The 20835-nt window shown below is 47.5% G+C and overlaps 1 protein-coding gene across 1 annotated transcript in view; it reads right to left on the bottom strand.

Annotated features, from left to right (window-relative positions):
* LOC107120067 (probable E3 ubiquitin-protein ligase MID2) overlaps window positions 1-20835 on the bottom strand; it is a gene marked incomplete at its 5' end in the record, with an annotated part of 72865 nt that overhangs the window by 44869 nt on the left and 7161 nt on the right. Inside the window, one exon of the mRNA XM_015422705.1 lies at window positions 8407-8514. Coding sequence (XP_015278191.1) covers window positions 8407-8514 — 108 coding nt within the window. The remainder of the gene's footprint in view (window positions 1-8406; window positions 8515-20835) is intronic.

Here is a 20835-nt window from a genome sequence, read left to right on the forward strand (position 1 = left end):
TTTCCCTGTGGAAGCACAGAGTCAACAGGTTTAGTTTAAATGGAGACCTCCAAATAACTGTTGAAGTTTTGATGGGATTCAGGAAAAACAAAAGATTGGTCTAGTTTGATTTTGGGAGGGAAGCAGGGAGAGGTCAAACTAAATCTGAACAACAGCGAAGGCAAAAGACCTTACGGAGGGGAGAAGAGGTAGAGTGTGCGCTACAGAAACAAGAAGGGTCCAAGCTGCACTTTAAAAAAGGAACCCGTCTCACGTCGCCTGAATCAGCCTGTTTCAGACAGAAGGGCACGGGCAAGCACACGCAGGCTGCACTAACAGCAGATGTGCTCCAGGATGGAGCTGTGTGTTTACATCCAATGACAGTTTGATTTATGACTGATATTCCTGCCATTACTCTGGCCTGGGGTACCTCTGCTACCAGTAATGGCCCTGCCAAATACAACTAGCAAGGATTTCACACACATGCAGTCACCAGCTATAAGTCAGAGCTGTCTCATTCAAACTCGGAAATTGAATAACACTGGTGGTAAATGCACCGTGAATTCATAATGGCACGCTCCAAACCCCTCCCCTCTCCGAGGGCGACTGCAAAGGATAGGGTCTCAAGATAACATTTGCCAGTCACAACAGCACGCCCCTACAGCCGTGCGTTCCTGCTCAGACGCAATTTGCATGGCGGTGGATCTCACAGAAAGACGGGCTGCCTTTAAAAATTTCCCCAAGATGCGACTTCCTCTTCTACATCCTCCTGCGATCTCAAAGCTGCCTCTGCACCGGCAGTTTGACTGCTGGATGTGGCGTCTATCCCTACAGATTCCATGCAACCAATGATACCCTTAGATGAAACTATTGCAACAAACTGGAGAGTTTAAAAGAGAACAGGTATATGGTCCTGGGAGCATAACAGTTGAGTGAAGCGGCCTTTTCAAAGGCAATAGTAGAGCCAGCATGGAGGAGTGGTTAGAGCAGGGGTTCCCAACATTTTTGAGCCTGTGGGCACATTTGGAATTCTGACATGGCACGGTGGGCACAGCAACAAACTGGCTGCCACAAACTGGCTGCTGCAGGAGGCGGAGCCAGCCACAAAACGGTTGCCACAGCTTTACTTCAGTGACACCACGCAGATCCTTGTGCTGTGGTGGCAGCTGTTGCCAAAGCAACCTTTTGAAAAACTCTGCACAGCCAATCAAATCTCCAGTAGCCAATCAGAAGCCTTGCTGGCCAAAAGCCCTGCCTGGCCCCACCCACATCCTACAAACACCTGGCAGGTACTGGAAAAGGTGTTGGTGAGTGCCCATGGGTTAGAGCAGGGGTGTCAAACATGTGGCCCGGGGGGGCAGATCAGGCCCCTGGAAGGCTTCCATCAGGCCCGCAGTGGAACTGGCCATCTCCTGCTTCCAGTTCTGCTGCTGCTGCTGCATCATAGGTTGCTTCACCAGACTCTCCCACTCGCTCAGCCATTTCATGTTTTAACCTGGGTCCTAGACTCGGAACTCTGACCATGAGATTTCTGTGGTGAATGTCAATAAATCAAAAGTAGCTTTGCAGCTTACAGAGCTAATGTTTTAAGCGTGTTATTATTTTAAGTTAAAAAAAATATTTGTGTTTGTGTCCTTTATAAAGTTTATATCTCCGCTCCCTGGCATTACATTTTATGACACACTTGGCCCGGCCCAACAAGGTCTCATTTATGTCAGATCCGGCCCTCATAACAAATGAGTTCGACACCCCTGGGTTAGAGTGTCAGACCCGAATCTGGGAGATTCAGGTTTGACTCCTCACTCTTCCATGGATATTTGGCCTGTGTGACCTTGGACTAGTCATACACTCTTAGCCTAATTTACCTCACATGGTTGTTGTGAGGGTGAAACGGAGGAGAGGAGAAAGATGTAAGGCACTTCTGGTCCCCCGCAGGAACGCACAGGAACGGAGTTCCGGCTGGCTCCCGAGTTGGCCACGCCCAGCAGAAACTCATTAGCATAATAGACCACACCCAACAGCAGGAACTCATTAGGATTGGCTACATTAGGGGTGTGTGGCCTAACATGCAAAGGAGTCCCTGCTACAAAAAAGCCCTGGCCGTTTTGACAACAAGCAAGGTAAACAGAATAAGAAGCAAAAGGTGGGTGTGGCTGGATGACCACACTTCTGGTAACATGGGGGTGCGGCCTAATGTGCTAATGAGCTGTGCTGTCAGGGGTGTGGCCCAATATGCTAATGTGTTCCTGCTGCTGGGTGTGGCCTATTATGCTAATAAGTTCCTGCTGGGCTTTTTCTACAAAAAGAGCCCTGAAAATGCCGCCTTACTGAAGGAAATACACCCTCCCTGTTTACTGAAAGCTAACATTAGGAGAGAGAATGTTAGGCAGAGGGTCTGACTTCTAGACAGGCTGGTGCTCCTACACCTTTATTTCAGAAGACAAGTCTTGGGTATTTGGGCCTGAAAAGATAGAAGACACAATAGAAAGAGAAGCTGAAATAGTATCTTAAATGAGGCAGAGGTGGTTTGAAAGGGCTGCTCTGAGAAAACAGGAAGATGTTAAGGTGTTTGAGTGAGCCTTGGAAAAAAGGGAATGTGCAAGTGCTACCCAGGAAAAAAGAGGGCTATAGTGGGCACCTATTAGCTAGCATGCCTTACAGCAGAGGTGTTAAACTCATTTGTTACGAGGGCGGATCTAACATAAATGTCACTTTGTTGGGCCATAAAATGTAAGAAGAGGCACTAGAGATTTAAACTTTATAAAGGTGTTTGGCAATAGCAGGTGAATGACAATAGCAGGTGTGATTGGATTAGGTGTGATATGCAGAGGGGTAGTCGGTGTGGAGATACCAGCATTGGTAATGAGACAGGAAACCTAGGTCTCAGTTCCACCCATGAGGATGCAAAGAATAAATGGATATAAGTCTGACATTAGAAACCACAACATTCAGTTGTTGACCTAAGAGCAGCAGTGCTCCTACAAAGGAATTTCAAAGGGAGATTAGAAAGAGAGACTGCTAAATTGTAATTGATAATGATGCTCAAGACAATACATCCTCCAGGACTGAATTGAGACCTAGTTTTCCTGTCTCATTACCAATGTGTGCTATTATCATTTGGTATCTGAAATCACTCCACTCTCTAAGATATAAGGACCAATCCAACCGTTCTAATTCCTAATCAGGGTATTTTTGAAAGAAAATAAAATCCAGATAGGAACAAAGGAATCCAATCTTAAAAAAAACTTTTCAGAATAAGCCAAAATAATTTCCTCAGTGTAAATTGTGCTTGTCAGAAGAATTCATCCATTCATCCATCCACCCTCCCTCCCTTCCCCTGAAGAAGTGTGCTTGCACACAAAAGCTTATACCTAGTATAAAACATTGTGGGTCTTAAAACTGCCACAGGACTCCAACTTTGTTTTCTCTCTCTCCCCCCCCTCCTCCCCCAAAGAGGAGGAGCAGCCCCGGAGAAGGAAGCAGAAGCTGTGCATGTGAGATTTTGTGAGGGGGGGGGGCTTGTGTTTGCATCTCTTCTGCACAAAGCAGGAACCAACCATTGAGAGAGCTGGGGGGGGGGAGAGGCAAGAGGCAGGAAACAGGAAGCAAAGAGCCATTAAGGGACCTGGGGGAAAAGCAAGCTACGGTGTAGCTGCAGTAGCAGCCCTGGAAAAGGAAGCAGGAGAAGGAAGTTGCTCGTGGGCCAGATCTGAGTCCTGCGGGCTTTATGTTTGTCAACCAATGTACCCCTTCCCCAGCCAATCACTGAAGCAGCTGTAGAACCAGTTTTAAAGAGGTTTTTTTGTTAGTTTTAGTCTTTTGCAAAATGAAGGATGAACAAAAGCAGAAAGTCCACTTGGATCTAAAAGGGAGGAGCAAAACGGAGCTGCTTTAGGGTTCCAGGTCTGTATGCGCGTGTGAGGCAAGTTACAAAGCTGGCTTCAGAGTCTGCATGAAGAACCAGCTTATAGCTTCTGATTTATTTCTGCTTTTTTTCAGCCTGTAGCCTTTGAGAGCTAACACCTGTTTGCATCTGACAAAAATGCATTAAGACGAAAAACCCAATGAATGAAGGTGGCGTCTCTCTGCCTGAATATCCAGTAACCCTCTACAGCTGAGATCCGCAGGGCAAAGGAGTGGGCAGTGGAGGAGAAGGAAGGAAAAGAGTAAAGTGCATCAGCGCAGAGCAATTAATGCTTCCTCTCCTCCTTGCTTCCAGGCTCAGCTCACTGGCATTGCTCCTGCCAATCTCTTACCGCTCACCTTCATTCATCATTACTGGAAAATGTCAAATCCGATGCCAAGCACAGAGAGGGAGACACTCATTCTAGCTGAGCAGCAGGCAGACTGAACTTCAAATGGCTGTTTGCACAAGGAAATGACTCTCCTGCTGGGACTTAATGGGCTGATGGATGGTTCGTTTATGCCCAGACTCATCAAGAAAATCATCAGGAGAAAGGAAGGAAAACGGGAGGGAAAAGGGGGAACTCCCAAAGAGGAGGCAGCAGCTGCAAGCACCTGGCATGGCAGAGAGAGCAGTGGCATGGCACCCATATCTCCCTACACAACAAGGTGGTGACGTTGGGCAGGTAAAATCCTGTTGGTCTGAAAGTTCAAGTGCAGAAGTGAGCGTAAGATGGCATGGGGGAAGTCCCAGGGCTCACAGCAGCCAGTGCATCCCCATGCCATCAAGGCTACGCTGTTGCCTTGGACAGAACTACGTTCCTCAAAGGCACCATCTAGGTTCCAATGCCAGCCCTGTCACCTGACTTTGCATCTGTCAGCTGATCCCAAGGTCCAATCCAGCTCCACCAAGCTCAGTGATGGCTCCAGAGAGGTCCTCGGCCTGAGCAACTTTGTCTCACTGGAGAAGGTTCTGCTTAGCTCTGCCTGTGGAATTTGACCTGTCACTTGACCTGGATTACTCAGCTCACTTCCGACCTTTCTTATCTTCAAGCTGTTGCTTCTGGCGCTTGATCTCTTGCTGGCCTATGTTAACCTGCCGCTTGCCCCCCTGACCTTTCGTTACTCCTTTTCAACTTGACCTTGAGCTACCTGTGACTGTGCTCTTCATCTCTGGCTCTGCTGGGCTGACGTCCGACTCCTTCTTCCCGCCACCGGATCCCGGAAATCCCACTCCTCGGGGATTTGACCCTCAACCAGGGCTCCCATCTTTCTGAATCACCTTGGAGTACCAGCCACTGAACACTCAGAAAGTGAACTAAGTCCCAAGTCCACTGCCATTTTGCTCATACCGTTACCGTTACCCTCCCTCTGACCCCAGGGAGCTATTTGCATCACAGAGGAAAACATACAGGTACCATATGGTGGTGATGGAAAGTGCTGTCAATTACCATCCGACTTATGGTGGCCCCTGGTGGGGTTTTCAAGGCAAGAGAGGTTCAGAGGTGGTTTGCCACGGCCTGCCTCTGCATAGCAACCCTGGACTTCCTTGGCGGTCTCCCATCCAAATACTAGCCAGGGCCGACCCTGATTAGCTTCCGAGAACTGATGAGCCCGGGCCAGCCTAGGCAGCTAGCCAGGTCAGGACACAGATACCACGTGGGACCTCTATATTAGGAAAACTGTGCAGGATGCATATGGGACATTTAATTCCTCCTCTTCCCCAGCACTGTGGCTACAAGATAATTTCAGGGCAGCTTTTAATTACAAGAACCACAAACGCACAACCAAAGGGAGATTTAATCACAGATCTCATTTCGTATTGTCTAGAACAAACTTTGAGTCCAGTGGCACTTTTAAGAGCAACAAGGTTTAATTCTGGGTGTAAGCTTCCATGTGCATCTGAAGAAGTGTGCATGCACATGGAAGCTTATACCCAGAATTAAACTTTGTTGGTGTTAAAGGTCCCACTGGACTCAAACTTTGTTCTGTTGCTACCCACCTGACTCTATCTTCATATTGTCTAGTTCAGGGGTGTTGAACTCATTTGTTATGAGGGCTGGATCTGACATAAATTAGACCTTGTTGGGCCGGGCCATGTGTGTCATAAAATGTAATGCCAGGTAGCGGAGATATAAACGTAATAAAGGACACAAACGGGTTTTTTACTTACAAACATGCTTAAAACATTAGCACTCCTGCGATATTTTGTTTATTTAACAGTGTCTGATAACTGACACCAGTGTTCCCTCTCAGCTGAGTTCGTGTGAGCTAGCTCACAGTTTTTTAGCCTCCAGGTCACAGATTTCTGGCATAGCTCAGGAAGGAGGGCTCCAGAGCAAACTAATTGATGCAGTCGTCCAATCGCTTGCTCACAACTTTAATGCCAGTAGCTCACAAAGTAGAAATTTTGCTCACAAGACTCCATAGCTTAGAGGGACCACTGACTGACACCTATTGCTTTGAATTATTGCATCAAAATGTATGTGCTGTTGCAATACTGAGTATGCTGTTCAGGTGTGAATCTGTAAGCTGCAAACCTACGATGACGCAGCAGCAGCAGAACTGGAAGAAGAAGCAGAAGACGGGCAGTTCCACTGCGGGCTGGACAGAAGCCCTCCGGGGGCCTCATCCGCCCCCCGGGCCGTATGTTTGACACCCCTGCTCTAATTAGACCACAGAGCGAGCGCGCGTACACACACACATCCCTTACAGAGGAGGGAATCAAACTTGGCTTGAATGATCTCAGGCACACATGTTTTCACACTTCATGTTAGGCCATGTACATCCACTACAAAGTGCAGCAGTAAACAAATGCCCGGAAACACTGAGAGGTGAAGTCAGGGTTTCCCCTCCCACTTCAACCGCCAGTCCATCCCCACTCCCTGTATTTAAATTTGTTACGGATGGCCCTATCAAGCATCCAGTGCAAGATAACATCTGTAAGAACAAGGAGCAGTACTGGCTCTGGTCCTGGGGAATTCCTTTAAAGAAGTTCTCCAATGTTCACCTTTTGGATTTTCAGGACAAAATGTTTTTATGCAGAGAATCCTCTGACAGAACAGGAATAATCATATAAAGTACTGAGGCTGATGCGTCGAAGAGTGATTACAGCTCATACTTTATTTAATAACAGGCAGATCTTGAGATACTTTAGCTGGCTCGCAGACTGGCTTATATTCCCAACTCACACCACATCCCAACACACACCCACACCCGTGATAGGTTATGTACAGTGCACCCCTGGACCCATAGGTCCTTTCTAGGACCGTAGCCTCCCGATAGGTGCGTGCTAGGATCCTTTCTGGCTATTGTCTTTGGAGACGAAGCTCGGGTCCTTCGTCTGACCACGTGTTGACCCGATCGGGTGCGCGGACTTCCCTGGGTACACAACAGATCATGTAAACTGACTTCTTCCCTTGATGCTTGTACATAATGCTGGCTACATTTGTGCATGCATTGTTACAAATGCTAGAAGCCACCTATAAATATTATAAATGATCTGTTCCCAGTTACTCTACTCATACCACCAAAAATACATTTGTCATTGGACGCTTTAATTTTTTTTAACCTATGTACCTGTTCAAAGTTATTATTAAGGTGAATTCAGTTCAAATCATCATACAGTTTTAAGAAATGAACAGACAGTAATACTTGGCTTACAAAGCCAGAGCAGTTCCCATGCTAGGAAGGAAGGGATCTGATAAAGCAGAATGGTTCAGAAGGGCATTTTGATAAAGGCAACAGGGCTGTATAATAATGGAATGGTCCAGGAAGGAGCTTTATAAAGGGAGGGGCTGTGGCTCAGTGGTAGAGCATCTGCTTGGCATGCAGAAGGTCCCAGGTTCAATCTCCGGCATCTCCAGTTAAAAGATCTGGCAGTAGGTGATGTGAAAGACCTTTCTCTGTCCAAGACCTTGGAGAGCTGTTGTTAGTCTGACTAGTCAATACTGACTTTGATGGACCAAGGGTCTGATTCTGTATAAGGCAGTTTCATGTGTTCTTGTGAACAGGACTGTGGACTATACCACTGTGTATGGTATGGATTATTTTGCTCTTATTGCATTATCTTCTTTGCATAATTCCACATTCTGCACTGTTAGACATACCATGTCTACAACTTTTCACATTGTTTTAAACTTTTGTAATCCTAGTCCTATTGCATTGCTTGTTAGACGTCTCATCCTATTGGCTGCATTTGCTTATACCGTGTAACAAATACACAAGTAAAACACCCCAACTGAGTAATGTGTCATAGCCTGCTCCATCCCAAGGGCTTGTGGCCATCAGTATGCTAATCATGCTAACTAACCCCTCCCCTCCTGTGGGGAGATCTTAGGAACACAGGCTCAGAGTTTGGCAAACACACAGCAAATATGTAACATACTTGGGGGGTGGGGGAGAGGTCAGAGAAAACCAAGGAATAACTAGACAGGTTAAGTGTTCCCAGACAACACTAATGGCAAGGGGCTATAGCAGTTGATGGAAAGGGGGGGCCATATGCAGTATGTTTACAACACCTACCTTTGTCTCTTTGATCTTCACAGCAATCACTTGCTTGCGCTGCCGGATGATCTCCATCAACTCGTCACACTCCTCCATTAGCTTGGCCTCGTGCATGGCTGTGTTCACCTGTCCAAAAACCACAGAAAACTGTAAGAGATACAACAGCATTGGTACAGCGCATCGGTACTCAAGCACTGGTGCTTAGGGGAGAATGCATGTCCCTTCTCAATGCAAGTCCAACGAGTACACATCCTTGCTTATAAACATGCAGTTTGCCCCTCTGCCTCCTAATCCAAAGTGAGGTTTGAAGAATGGAGACAATGGGACAGTTTTGTTGAAACTGTTGCACGATATTAAAGGTTGTTAAAGCAACAGTGATGGACCATTACTTGAAAATAATACCATCATGATCTGTGCAAAGATGCTTGAGATGATTGTTTTGTTTACAGAGATATTAAAAATGTAAATGTACTTCACAGTTGCCAGCAATGCTCCCTCTAAGCTGAGGAGTCTTGTGAGCAAATTCTACTTTGTGAGCTACTGGCATTAAAGTTGTGAGCAAGCAATTTGGCGAATGCATAAATTAGTTTGCTGTGGAGCCACCCTTCCTGAGCTAAGACAAAAATCTGAGCTGGAGGCTAAAAAACTGTGAGCTAGCTCACACTAACTGAGCTTAGAGGGAACACTGGTTTGCCAGCCAGCCAGAAAGCTGAAGTCTGGGACACACCAAATCAAGACACACCCAGTTACTCAAAAATGCAGAAAACGGTCATGAGTACAGCTCTCCTTTGACAAGGGAAACATGAAACATGCCCCCAAATGGTCAAAGTACCTCTACTCTTGCTTTCTTTTTTGCCATCAAGTTGCAGCTGATTTATGGAGACCCTGTAGGGTTTTCAAGGCAAGAGAAGTTCAAAAGTGGTTTGCCACTGTCTGCCTCTGTCCCAGAGAGGGACAGAGAGAAGTCAGAAAAATAAAGGAATGGAAGTAAGAACAAGTAGTAAGTAAGTTGAGATAGAAGGAAAGATTAAGGAAGGGGGAAAAGGGGAAGAATTACAGAAAAAGAGGTACAAGCTAGAGCTAAGCCTTCACGATGCTGCTACTCCCTACAGAGGCAGGAACAAAACTGGAAGGGCGGGTTATGCCGAAGGCACCCAAGGGAAGAAGAAAAAAGTATTTCCTGCCTCCCTACAGGAACGATGGGAACAACCCACAGAGATGTCCTCCGCCTCAGAGGGAGAACTGAGAAGATCAGGCTAGCTTGGGCTATCCAGTTCAGGGCTCGAAAGATGATCCTGGACAAACCATCCAAGTCAATTTGCGCACTAATACACAGTGGATAACGTTTCTGGCTGTCAGTAGATATCCCACCCACCCCAAATCTGAGGTTTGTTGACGCACGGGGGTGGAGGAAGAGTTCATTCAATCAGTATATTCTTATCCCGCCTTTCCCTCCAGGGAAGTCAAAGTCGCTTTCATGATCTCTCCCCTGCGTTTATCCTCACGACAGCCCTGCAAGGGATAGTATCTGGTTCAAGGTCATGCAGGGAACTTCATGGCACCCCAACGTGATGCTCTACCATTGAGCCACAGCCCTTCCCTAACATATACATGTTTATGTTCCCACATATGTATATGTGGCTGGTGACATTTCCAGATATGAGCTCCTGGCTGCCATGGGACATTCCCCCTCTCCATCATTGCGAGAAATATTTCAAGTGTGAAAAGGGCTTTTCCCTTAGCTGCGTGTCTCCTCCTAACCCACGGCTCATTTGGTTCTGTGTTGGCCTCTGTAGTACTTGAGAACCAACATCATGATGAAACCAGTTTCGCCAAGAACTTGTTTGAGAGTCTCTTGGAACTCATAGAATGCACACAATTACACTGGGGTGTGTGTGTAATGATGATGGTGACCTACAACAGACAAAAGACAGGGTATTAACTTTGCCATTGCCAAAATGTAAAACATTTTCACCAAAGGGTTCCAGAACCCAGGTGCTGGTGAGCTTGCAGTGTACATTCAAGCCCCTCTGGAACTGAGCTATCTTTCAAGGAAGATGCAGAAGCAGAGCTGAAGGGGCACATCCCTGGTGTGAAAGAGCTTTCCTGCCACTTGGTTTAATGTTGGCTCTCGGGCCTTTTCCCTTTAGTAAAGACTGGAGAAATGGAAGCTCACTAAGACTGGGGGGGGGGGGAGTGCATTTCATCGGCCGTGCTGGAAGGAGCAATTGACAGAGCTTAAAACGTCTAAATGAACTGGAAAACTGAAGCCTTAAGGGAGGGGGTCCTGAAATTTCTCAACTGAAAGAAAATGGCAAATCCTATTTGATATGTCCTCTAGAGGTCCTGGGGCGATGAGTGGCGTCTGGTGCAGCACGAGGAAAAGGGAGAACATTGTGCGCGAGGGGGAGGGGAGCGGGGAAGGGGAGTGTGTGCATGCATGTTGCTTGCAATGAAAAAGCCAAAGGGGCACGAACTGCAAAGGACTAAAGAGAAGGAAGAGGAGAGGCAGAGCGTGCAATGGCTGGAAGAGACATCCAAGGGAAGTGTGCTTCAGGGGTTCCATATGTCCTCAGAAAGGCCACGCTGCCTAGATTTTAAAAAGCAATTCAGTGCAAAGTTAATCTCTCATAACTCTATGTCAGGCATCCTCTCCACCACTATTCCAGCTCTCAGTTCCAGTCACAAGACTCACATACTTTAACCAAGTGGCAGGACAGCCAGTATGGTGCATTAGTTCAAGTGCTGCACTAGGACTGCGAAGACCTGGGTGCAAATTCCTGTTTTGCCATGAAACTTACTGAGTAAACTTGGGTCAGTCTCTCCTTGAACCTCCCTCACAGGGTTGCTGTGAGGATAAAATGGAAGAGGACAAAAACACTCTATGCTGCCCTGGGCTGCTTGGAAGAAGGGCGTCATAAAAATGCAATGAATACATGTATGGATGTATGGATGAGAGCCAGTTTGGTGTAGTGGTTAGGAGTGTGGACTCTAATCTGGGAGAACCAGGCTTGATTCCCCACTCCTCTACATGCAGCTGCTGGTGTGACCTTGGGTCATGTACAAGTTCTCTCAGAGCTGTTCTCTCAAAAGCAGTTCTTGAAAGAGCTCTCTCAGACCCACCTACCTCACAGGGTGTCTGTTGTGGGGAGGGGAAGGGCAAGGAGATTGTAAACTGCTCTGAGACTCCTTGGGTAGTGAAGGGTGGGGTATAAATCCAATCCCTTCTTCTTCATCACATTGTACAGCACCTAGCACACTTCTGGTGCTAAAGAAATGTCTTGTGGGAGTTAAAGCAGTGGCAAGAATTCCCCTTAGATAAGGTTGGGAGTCCCCTTGTAGAATGCACATTTCTGCACATCAGGATTCAGGAGCTAGTGTTTCCAGGTTTCAGGCCCTCCTCCCTCTCTCTCCCTTTTGGCCTTTGAAATGTGACACCAAAATTGCTGTCATAAAATTAGCAGAGATGGTCATGAGGTCTTTCTTTGTTACAATATCACCAGATCTGGGAGCTTAGTCCATTTAAGTGAACCTTGAAAATCTTTTTATTCAGATTACCTTTCGGCTGCTGAACACATCAATTAGAGCCGCAACTGCTTCTTGCCATTAAGGTTGGAAAACTGTCGGTTAATTATCCTTACTGTTTATTGTTTGCTTGTTAAAAAAATGACTTTATGATTTGTTATTTTACTGGATTGTACTGCTGCTCCCTGACTTGGGAATATTTTGCTGAAAATAGAATTAACCCTTTTTCTAAGTACGTTTTTAAAAAAAAAAAAAAATTAGTAGGTACCTGAAAATCCACAGAGAGAAAGTTTAGATTTCTGCCATGCCCTTACTACTTCAATCAACTAAAGATGAGACTAGAAAACCAGAGAAGATACTCTGCCTCCAGGCTATGTATTCTGATTGGAAGGTACATGATATTCCAATGTTGATCAAGCAGAACAATTGTGAATCTGGTCAGTGCTTGGATGGAAGACTTTCTGAAAACCCTTATTGATACCTCAAGTTTCATGACAGGCAGAAGGATATAAATAAAACAACTGAAGAAACATTTTAAAGTTTGCATCTGTTGAGATCTTATTCCCCAAGTGTATGCAACAGAGAAAAACATATACACTGGTGCGATTTCAGGCTGAATAAAAAATTTAAAAATCTACTTCACATACAAGCTTGGAGCTCCCATTGCAAGATCTGAGCTATCCAGCGATCTGAGCTACCAGAAGATCAAATTAAAGCATTCATTTTTAACAGACCTGCTAAATAGCCAGTGTCTTGTAAAGAGTGACTCTTTGATCCAGGCCACCAGGTTCTGGAGAGCTTATTAAGGCCCAAAACCTCAAAGCAAAAAGCACTGCAATATAACACCGGCTTTTTTCTCAGCTAATGAGCTTACAAAGGACAGCAGTGATGCTGCAATGTGCTAAATTAACTTGGGCAGGGGGGGGGTATGCAAAAATGTTTCGCTTTGATCTAAAACACTCAGTTCTTATTATTGTCAAATATTAATACTAGGATAAGTCAGGCAAGGTGACATTGATCATGAAAAAAGGTAATTTTAGGAGGTCACATTTCAAAGCTACAAGGGGAGGGAGGGAAGGAGGTTCTGCAGTCGAATCCCTCACTCAAAGCAGGGACCTGAGAGTTTGCGTGGATTCTGCAAACCATCTGTTCCCACAGTATCCAGCCTTTCAGCCTAAATACTGATTTTTTTAAAAATAGGTAGGACTCACATGGATGATCTTAAAAGGCAACCAGTAAGGCATAAACAAACTATACCCCTCTTGTGGTTTAAACCCAACATTGACTCTCAGTTGCTTGCATTTTTCAGGTAAAGAGGTCAAAATCGCTCCTTGTGGAAAACCAAGAAGTAATACAGCCAGATGTGTCCCGGCCAGCCTCTCTGTATCAGCCAGTGACCTGGAAAAAGAGTTATGCGGGGAGTTTGGCAGAGGAAGGGCAAGGTCTCCTTCAGAAAAGCTTGCTTGCCTGCTGAAATGTGCTCCCCGTTTCTTAAACCAAGAATATAATTTTTAAAAAGAAGGCTGCGGTTCAAATCAAACAAAGCCCTGGCCCTTAATCCTGGGTGTATGCAGCAGACCAGGGGCTGCAGCAAGAGAAGAGGCACTCTAGATTTATTTTGCTCACTGTATTTACACACCACTTTTCTGTGAAGGGGGTAGTTTAAAATGGAAAGCATTAAAAACAAAACACAGTAGAAACTTTCTCAGACTGACCGGGAGTGTCTTTTTGCCCTGACTGAAAGACCACAAAAGTCTTTAAGTAGCCCGAGGCAAGGTGAGTGAGGGCTTTCACAATTTAATTCACTCAAGAGGTCTCTCCCGGATCTGATGGCTCTCTTCTTTGGCCCTCACCTCTGGACCCCTGTCTTTCGTCTGTCTGAACCATGAAACTGGTGAGGCAAAAGCATTCATTCTCTCACAGTGGGACTTTGGGCCTGCCCAGTTTAAACGCGACACTGTGTGAATGCAGAATATCCACAGGCTGAGTGCTTTTGCTTCAGCTGGCATCATCTTTAAAGGAGGACTTTTGGGAGTCTCAGAAAGGTCAGGGAACCGGGCTGCCTCAGCTGGAGTCTCTCTACCCACTGGATGTGTTCTCAGGAGTCGGGAGCATGAGATTTAACAGGCCCAGGATGTTGTCCTGGGCTGAAAAATGGCTGAGTTCTGGCAAATTCTAGCATAAATTAAGCCCCACTCCCACAATGTATCTGCCACAAGTGAAAACTGAAAACGAAAGGCACAGCAGCCAGAAGGAAAAGAAAGGGTCTTCAGAAAGAGGAGGGAAGCCACTGACAGTAATCAGAGGAAAAGTGTCTAGCCTTGCTCTCTCTCAACATGGTTAATGAAGGAAAGGTGCCTGAAAACAGTTTTATCTCCCTCGCTTTTTGATCAAGTTGCTGGGGAACTGAAAACCTAAGAAGAAGAAGCAGCCCCCCTCCCTGCAAAAGTTCATGGGACAGTGTCAGATGCGGAGTGGAGACGTACTAGGGTTGGAGTGCCCTGCTCCGCCGCAAGGTCTTGCACCTCAGGCGATTTGCCGCTTCTTTGGCCTAAGTCAACCTGCCTCACTGGTTCTTTAAGAATTCTGTTGCCTCCCTCACTTCAACTCTTCTCTCAGAGCTGCTCCAGATTATACGCAGCTGCTGGATTGCCTCAGTGCCCCCCCCCCCAAAGTCACACTGACAGAGTGATAAATGCACTGTGTATGGACTGGGGAGGCTGAGGTACAGATCCCTGTCCAGCCACAAAGCTCACTAAGGCACCATGCAGATGTACCACCACAGATAGGGATTTCTGACTGCAGGAGTTGTTCCTAGGGTTGCCACCTTCCAGATGGGGCCTGGAGAACCCCAGAATTACAACTGATCTCCACATTACAGAGATTGGTTCCCCTGGAGAAAACATCTGCTTTTGAAGGTGAACTCTATGGCATTGTACCTTGTTGAGGTTCCTCCTCTAACCAAACCCCACCCTCCCCAGTTTCCACCCCACAAATCTCTAGGAATTTCCCAACCTGGAGTTGGCACCATTCATAGGCGTAGACTACGGGAGGCTGGGGAGCTGGCGCCCCTCAGAACTTTTCCATGGGGTACCAGCTCCTCATAGTCTATGCCTATGAATGGTGCCAACACCAGGTTGGGAAATTCCCCGATCCTTCCTGGCAGGAAGCGTCCTCTGGCCTCCCAGGAGGAGGAACCAACCTCTGACTGAGGGGCTCGAACTGCTGGTCTCCAGTCCCGGGGCAAGAACCAGCCTCGCTTTCCTGGAGGTGACAGGAAAGGCTCCAATCCTCCTCCTGGGGCTCTTCTCGAGCCGGCTGCCCCCATCATGGGGGGCCCTTCCCCACCCCGGCTTAGGGCTCGGATCCCCCCCTCTGCAGCCTTCGGATCGCCCGCCCCGCCAGCCTAGCCCTTGCTTGCCTGCCCCCCTCTGCAGCCTTTGTGGGCCAGTGGTTCATGTGGACAAGGCTGGCACCAAGATGCAGAGCCGGAGACCTTCTGGCTGCTGTGCAAGGAAGTGCTGACGTGGGGCAAGGACTGGCAGTCCACCCTGTAAGGAGGACCCGGCAGCCGCTCGGACGGGGCAGGGGGGGGGGGGATGACTCGCAGGGAGACTGACCAGCCGAGGAGGGAGCCAGTGGGAGGGAGCCCGGCCTGCTGTCCTCGACGGCTGTGTGTGTGGGGGGGTCCTTGGATTCGCTGGCATAAGTGAGCCACGCCTTCTCAGGGGCTTCCTTGCCAGGGAAGGGACTCCCCAGAGACGGAGGCTCTTTGGGCCAGAAGGGGAGCCTGGCTCTTGGCCTCTGCGCCCCCTGACCTGCCTCTGCTTCTCCACAGGGTCAGCAAGAACACCGGCAGCTGCTGCAGGCATCATGGGAGGCTGCTCAGCCCCACTCCTGCCGGCACCTGTTTGGGCCCCCGGAGCCCGCTCTGCCTGAGGGTCTCATGGTGGGGCTGTGGAGGGGGGAGTGCCTTGGAGGTGCCTACGAAGAGCCCCAGGCTTGCAGAGGGCGGCAGCTCTGGCCCAGCCCCCCCCAAAATTGGAAAGTCTATGCCCTTGGCACCGTTGTTGTCTCCCACCCAACAATAACATGAACACACCTTCCAGATCACTAGAGACAGCCAGCATAGTGTGGTGGTTAAGAGTGGTGGACTCTAATCTAGAGAACTGGGCTTGATTCCCCACTCTTCCACATGGAGCCTGCTGGGTGACCTTGGGCCAGTGATAGGTCACTCAGAACGCTCTCAGCCCCACCTACCTGACAAGGGGCCTGACTGGTATAGTATTGGGCTAGGACTCTGGGAGACCCAGGTTCAAATGGGTACTCTGCCATGAAAGTTTTTTGGGTGGCCTTGGGCAGCTACTCTCTCTTTCAGCGCAAGCTACTTCACAGGGTTTCGCGAGGACAAAATGGAGATGAGGGGAATGATGCTATTGGCTTTGGGTCCCCCCCCCCCAGGTAGAAAGGCAGGGTGTAAATGAAGCAAATGAATAAATCCAACACTCAGGGCTGTCAGGCTGACAGCGTTGTTTTTGTTGGCAAGCACTTTGCATGGTGATCTGCTCAAGCATTTGTTAGTCCTCATTATTATTTTCTTTCAAGGGTTTTTTTTTTACACTTTAAAAGCTGCCCCAAAACAGGAGAAACAAATGGCCTTATAACTGGAAAGCTGGCCAATCAGTGCTGTGCATAATTTGGGGGATGGTGGTGACTTCACTGAGTGACTGGCCAGATGCCACTGTTCAAACTATACTTAACATCGGAATACTCCCCTAAAAAAACAACACTCGCTCGGGGGGGTAAATGGTACATAATACGCTTCCAAGTGGGCTCACATCTAACACTTTTCTTCGTTATCTGTACACACCCCTGGTGATCCTGGACCACCATCTCCCCAGCTTAGCCTATCTCAGAGGGATAATAGCATAATCCCATGAAAGCTGCTTTGAGCTCCTTGGAGGAAAAACTAGACACAAATGCAGAGAAGTAAAATGTGCAGAGGGAAGAAACGCTTCCCTAAACATTGAGAGACACAAGCTGAAACCACCTGGCCAGGGTTTCCAGTATGATTCAGACACTGCCCTTAGCCATAAAGAGGGGAATCATGCTTGAATCAATCATCTTGCCTGGTCTGCACATGTGCCTCACACACACCCCACCCCTGCATGGAGAAATATAGTTTAAAATTAACTCTAGTTATGGGTGGTGTAGGAAAGCAGTCTTGCCTAGTTAACTGGAGGTTGTGCTCCCTACACACACTTAACCGGGGTTCTAAATCTGAATTATACACTAGAATCCCAGTTCAGAAAATCTAGTTAACACATAAAACTACACATTATGTTTTACATGAGTTCCCAATAGGGAACTTGCAGCTGTGAGTCCCTAATAGCAACACTGTATAAAAGTACCTCACCAGCCTGTTGTGGATCAGTCAGGAGAGAAGGTCTTCTTAGGGGAAGAGGAGTCCTGTGTAGCCAGCTCTGAAGCAGCAGAAACCAGCAAGCAAGAAGATGAACTGCAGGCTTGTCAGGCTTCACAGCCCACAGCTGATGCAGAGCCACCAGCACCTTCCAGCCTGGTTCCAACAGATGAAGCCCAAGTGGTCGTTACCAGCCCTCCAGTTTCACCCACACCCTTTGAGCGGTGGAGACGAAGACTTAGAATGGAGCTCCGGGAGAGAAGACAAAGCACACGTCTCCTGGCCTGATGCCAGCTGCTTGCTGATGATGCAGGGTTCTTGTTGCAAGTAAGACCTTGCAACAGATGCCTATAAAAGCCAGTCAAGAGAGACTGCTTGGTGTGGAAGAAACAAGTCATCACTTGGTGGACTCTGTGACCACAGCTCCTGATTCTGCTCCACTCCTGTGACCTTTGGTCTGGCTTTGGGACCTGCTTGCTCCTGTACAGGACCTTGGACTGCTAGACCTTGCTTTCTGGACCAAGCTCTGAACTGGACTTTGCTCTTTGGTAACTGACCTTCTGGACTGAATCTTGACTCTGACTTTGGACTCTGATTTGGCTTGCTCCTAGACTCTGACAGGGTCCAGTTCAGATTTGGACCATGGTGCAAGTGGGGAGGAGAGGCTCCTACCTTCCCTCTGTTTTTCCAAGCTGAAGTGGTGAGGAAGGTGGTGGTTCTCTTGTTCGGTGCTGCACATGCAAGTATTCAGTACATGTGTGGACCTACGAAGGGGGGAAATAACACTCAAGTTCCTCCCCCCCACACACACCATGATCCTGATCTGAATTGGGCCCCTGCAGTGCTTTCATGCATCACGGACTCGTAGCTACAGCATGACTGCAAATCCCTGTGGCAAACTGGTGTAAAATGTAACATGTAGTTTGGTCCTGTGACCCAGGTAATCAGAGGTAATAATTAACCACAATTCCACAGGTTAGAACAGGAGTAAGCCTGGTAACAAGTATGGTTTGTGCACCTTTTCCCTTAACTATGGTTAAAGTATGACTTCTAAATACAGCTTCAGGCTATTTGTAACGTGCAAAACTACCCATGGTGAAAACAATACAAGAGTTAAACTGAATGAACAGTTTGTTAAGCTGAAGCACCTGTTTGAGTGAGCATTGCCAAAGGATCACGAAGCTGATTTGGTCCAAGACAACTCTGTATATCCTCATAACTCTCACATCTGTGCAGTGGCACAAGGCTGTTGTCACTTCAGCAGCCTTGTACTGGCTTGCAGCCTCCGAGTATCAGGTGCCACAAATCAGGCAAAGCAGAGTTCTCCAGTCCAAGGTCAGAGGTCCAGAAGTCAGGCAAGGCAGAGTCGGTGGCTTAGTGTCTATCGTATGCATTGCGCCCCCGCCTAACAGCCTTTCTTGGCTGGTTTTATAGCCCCACACCTAAGGGTCATGCTTGCAACCCAGTTAATCAGAAGCAATCCTGTAATTACATATCTTTGTTATCAGCAAGCAGCTGGTGTCGGGCCAGGAGGCATGCACTTTACCGCCTTGTCTGTAGCTCCGTTCTCAGCCTTCATCTGCGGTGCTTTAAGGGTGTAGATGATACCGGTGGGTTGGGAATGGCCAACTGAGATTCACCTGCTGAATCACGACTGGAAGGTGTGGGTAGTTCTGCACCAGCTGTTGGCTGTGAAACCTGACAAGCTTGCAGCTCATTCTCCTGCTGGTCAGCTTCTGTTAACTCAAGGCTGGCTACACAAGGCTCCTCTTCTCTTAAGGAGTCCTTGCTATCACTGAGCCCTGGCTGACTCATGGCAGGCTTCTTGGGACTCATAAATCTCCTAGCGGGGTTTAAACTGTACTTTTCTCTTTTCTTGCTTCATGACCATTTCACTTATTGAGCTTTATAGCCTACCCAAAAAGCTTGACACACCATTATGAGGTGGGGGGAGAAGAGAAAGAAGAAAAAGACAAATCCCTCTTCCACAAACAACTATGGTAAGATTGCCAGCTCTGGGTTGGGAAATACCTGGAGATTGGGAAGGTGGAGCCTGAGGAGGGTGGGGTTTGGGGAGGGGAGGGACTTCAATGGGGTATAAGGCCATAAAGTCCACTTTCCAAACAGGTGACTCCAGGTGAACTGATCTCTGCCACCTAGGGATCAGTTGTAATCCCAGGAGATTCCACTACCACCTGGAGGCTGGCGACCTTAATGTACAGTTGTAAACGAAACTGCTGCAAACAAGGAGCAAATCCATCATAGGGGACAGACAAGTACAATCCAGGAGATTCTCAGAGGAAGCAGGTTATCGTGCTCAGCAGTGGATCAGGAAGTGAAAATCGCCCCTGTAGTGCCACAAGCCAGCGCTGCAGGGGTCATTCAACTCAGAAGTACCATCAGTAGGTATCAGCTCACCCATTGCTTCCTCCGAAAACTGCAGCAATGCGAGTAAAGACACTTGGTAAACTGCCACCATGAAGGGTCTGAGCTGAGTGGCCCCTGAGGCTCTGGCAGAACTACTAGAGCTTGAGTATGCTTGCTTCTGGCCACCAGTGTTCCTCTAAGGCAGTGGCCTACTGGGAAATTTCCTTGCGAGTTACATGACCAGTCTACCCTGATTGTGTTTTGCCTTCCCTAGAGGAGCTGTTATTTATACAGCGTCACTGAACACAACACTTTAGAGCACCAGGTAAATTTTTTAAAAGGAAAGGAAAAGAAAGGGATGTCCCTGCCCAGATCTTACCAGTGAAATTTCAACAGGGTAGACCAAAAGAGGGAAAGAGTAACAAAGGATGACGAGAACAGAGTTTCATATATCTGGCCTTTGTCTGTAGAGAAAGATTAAAACCTAAGATTTTTCAGTAAAGGCTGCATTTTGAAAAGACAAATATTATTGTGGGGTCTACTTGTGGGGTCTACTTTTTTCAAAACAAAATTATTGCATGCAGTCCACCAATTGTTACATTTTAAATCTACAACCCAAGATTGCACACTGAGGATCTTTCTCACAATTATGACATAACTGTTGCGTAGTTTTGAGCATGCATCCTTGCCTTTAAGAACACAAAAAGCATCCTACAGGTTCAGATTAACAGACCAGCATTCCTTGCACGAATCCCAGCAAAATACAGGTGCCAGGCAGCACACTGGAAATTGGCCATTGTCCTACAGATAACTTTCTTTTGCCCACAACCAGAACAGAAAGTGAACATGGTACAACAAAGCTAATCTGTGCTCTTAACACTAAAGCTAGGGCTGTTGGGCCCCTGCAGTACAGAACAGAAAGTGAACATGGTACAACAAAGCTAATCTGTGCTCTTAACACTAACGCTAGGGCTGATGGGCCCCTGCAGTAAAGAGTTTTTCCCCTGCAAAAGCACACTTTCCTTGGGATAATCTGTAATCCCACTCCAAAACCTATTTGGTGAGGGGAGAGATTTGCACAGGGGAATCAGTGGGACTGAGGGGAGTAGAAGAGTGGTTAAATTGTGGGAAGA

Source organism: Gekko japonicus, unplaced genomic scaffold (genome assembly GCF_001447785.1).
Source record: "Gekko japonicus isolate JY-2015 unplaced genomic scaffold, Gekko_japonicus_V1.1 scaffold2753, whole genome shotgun sequence".
NCBI classification, from domain to species: Eukaryota; Metazoa; Chordata; class Lepidosauria; order Squamata; family Gekkonidae; genus Gekko; species Gekko japonicus.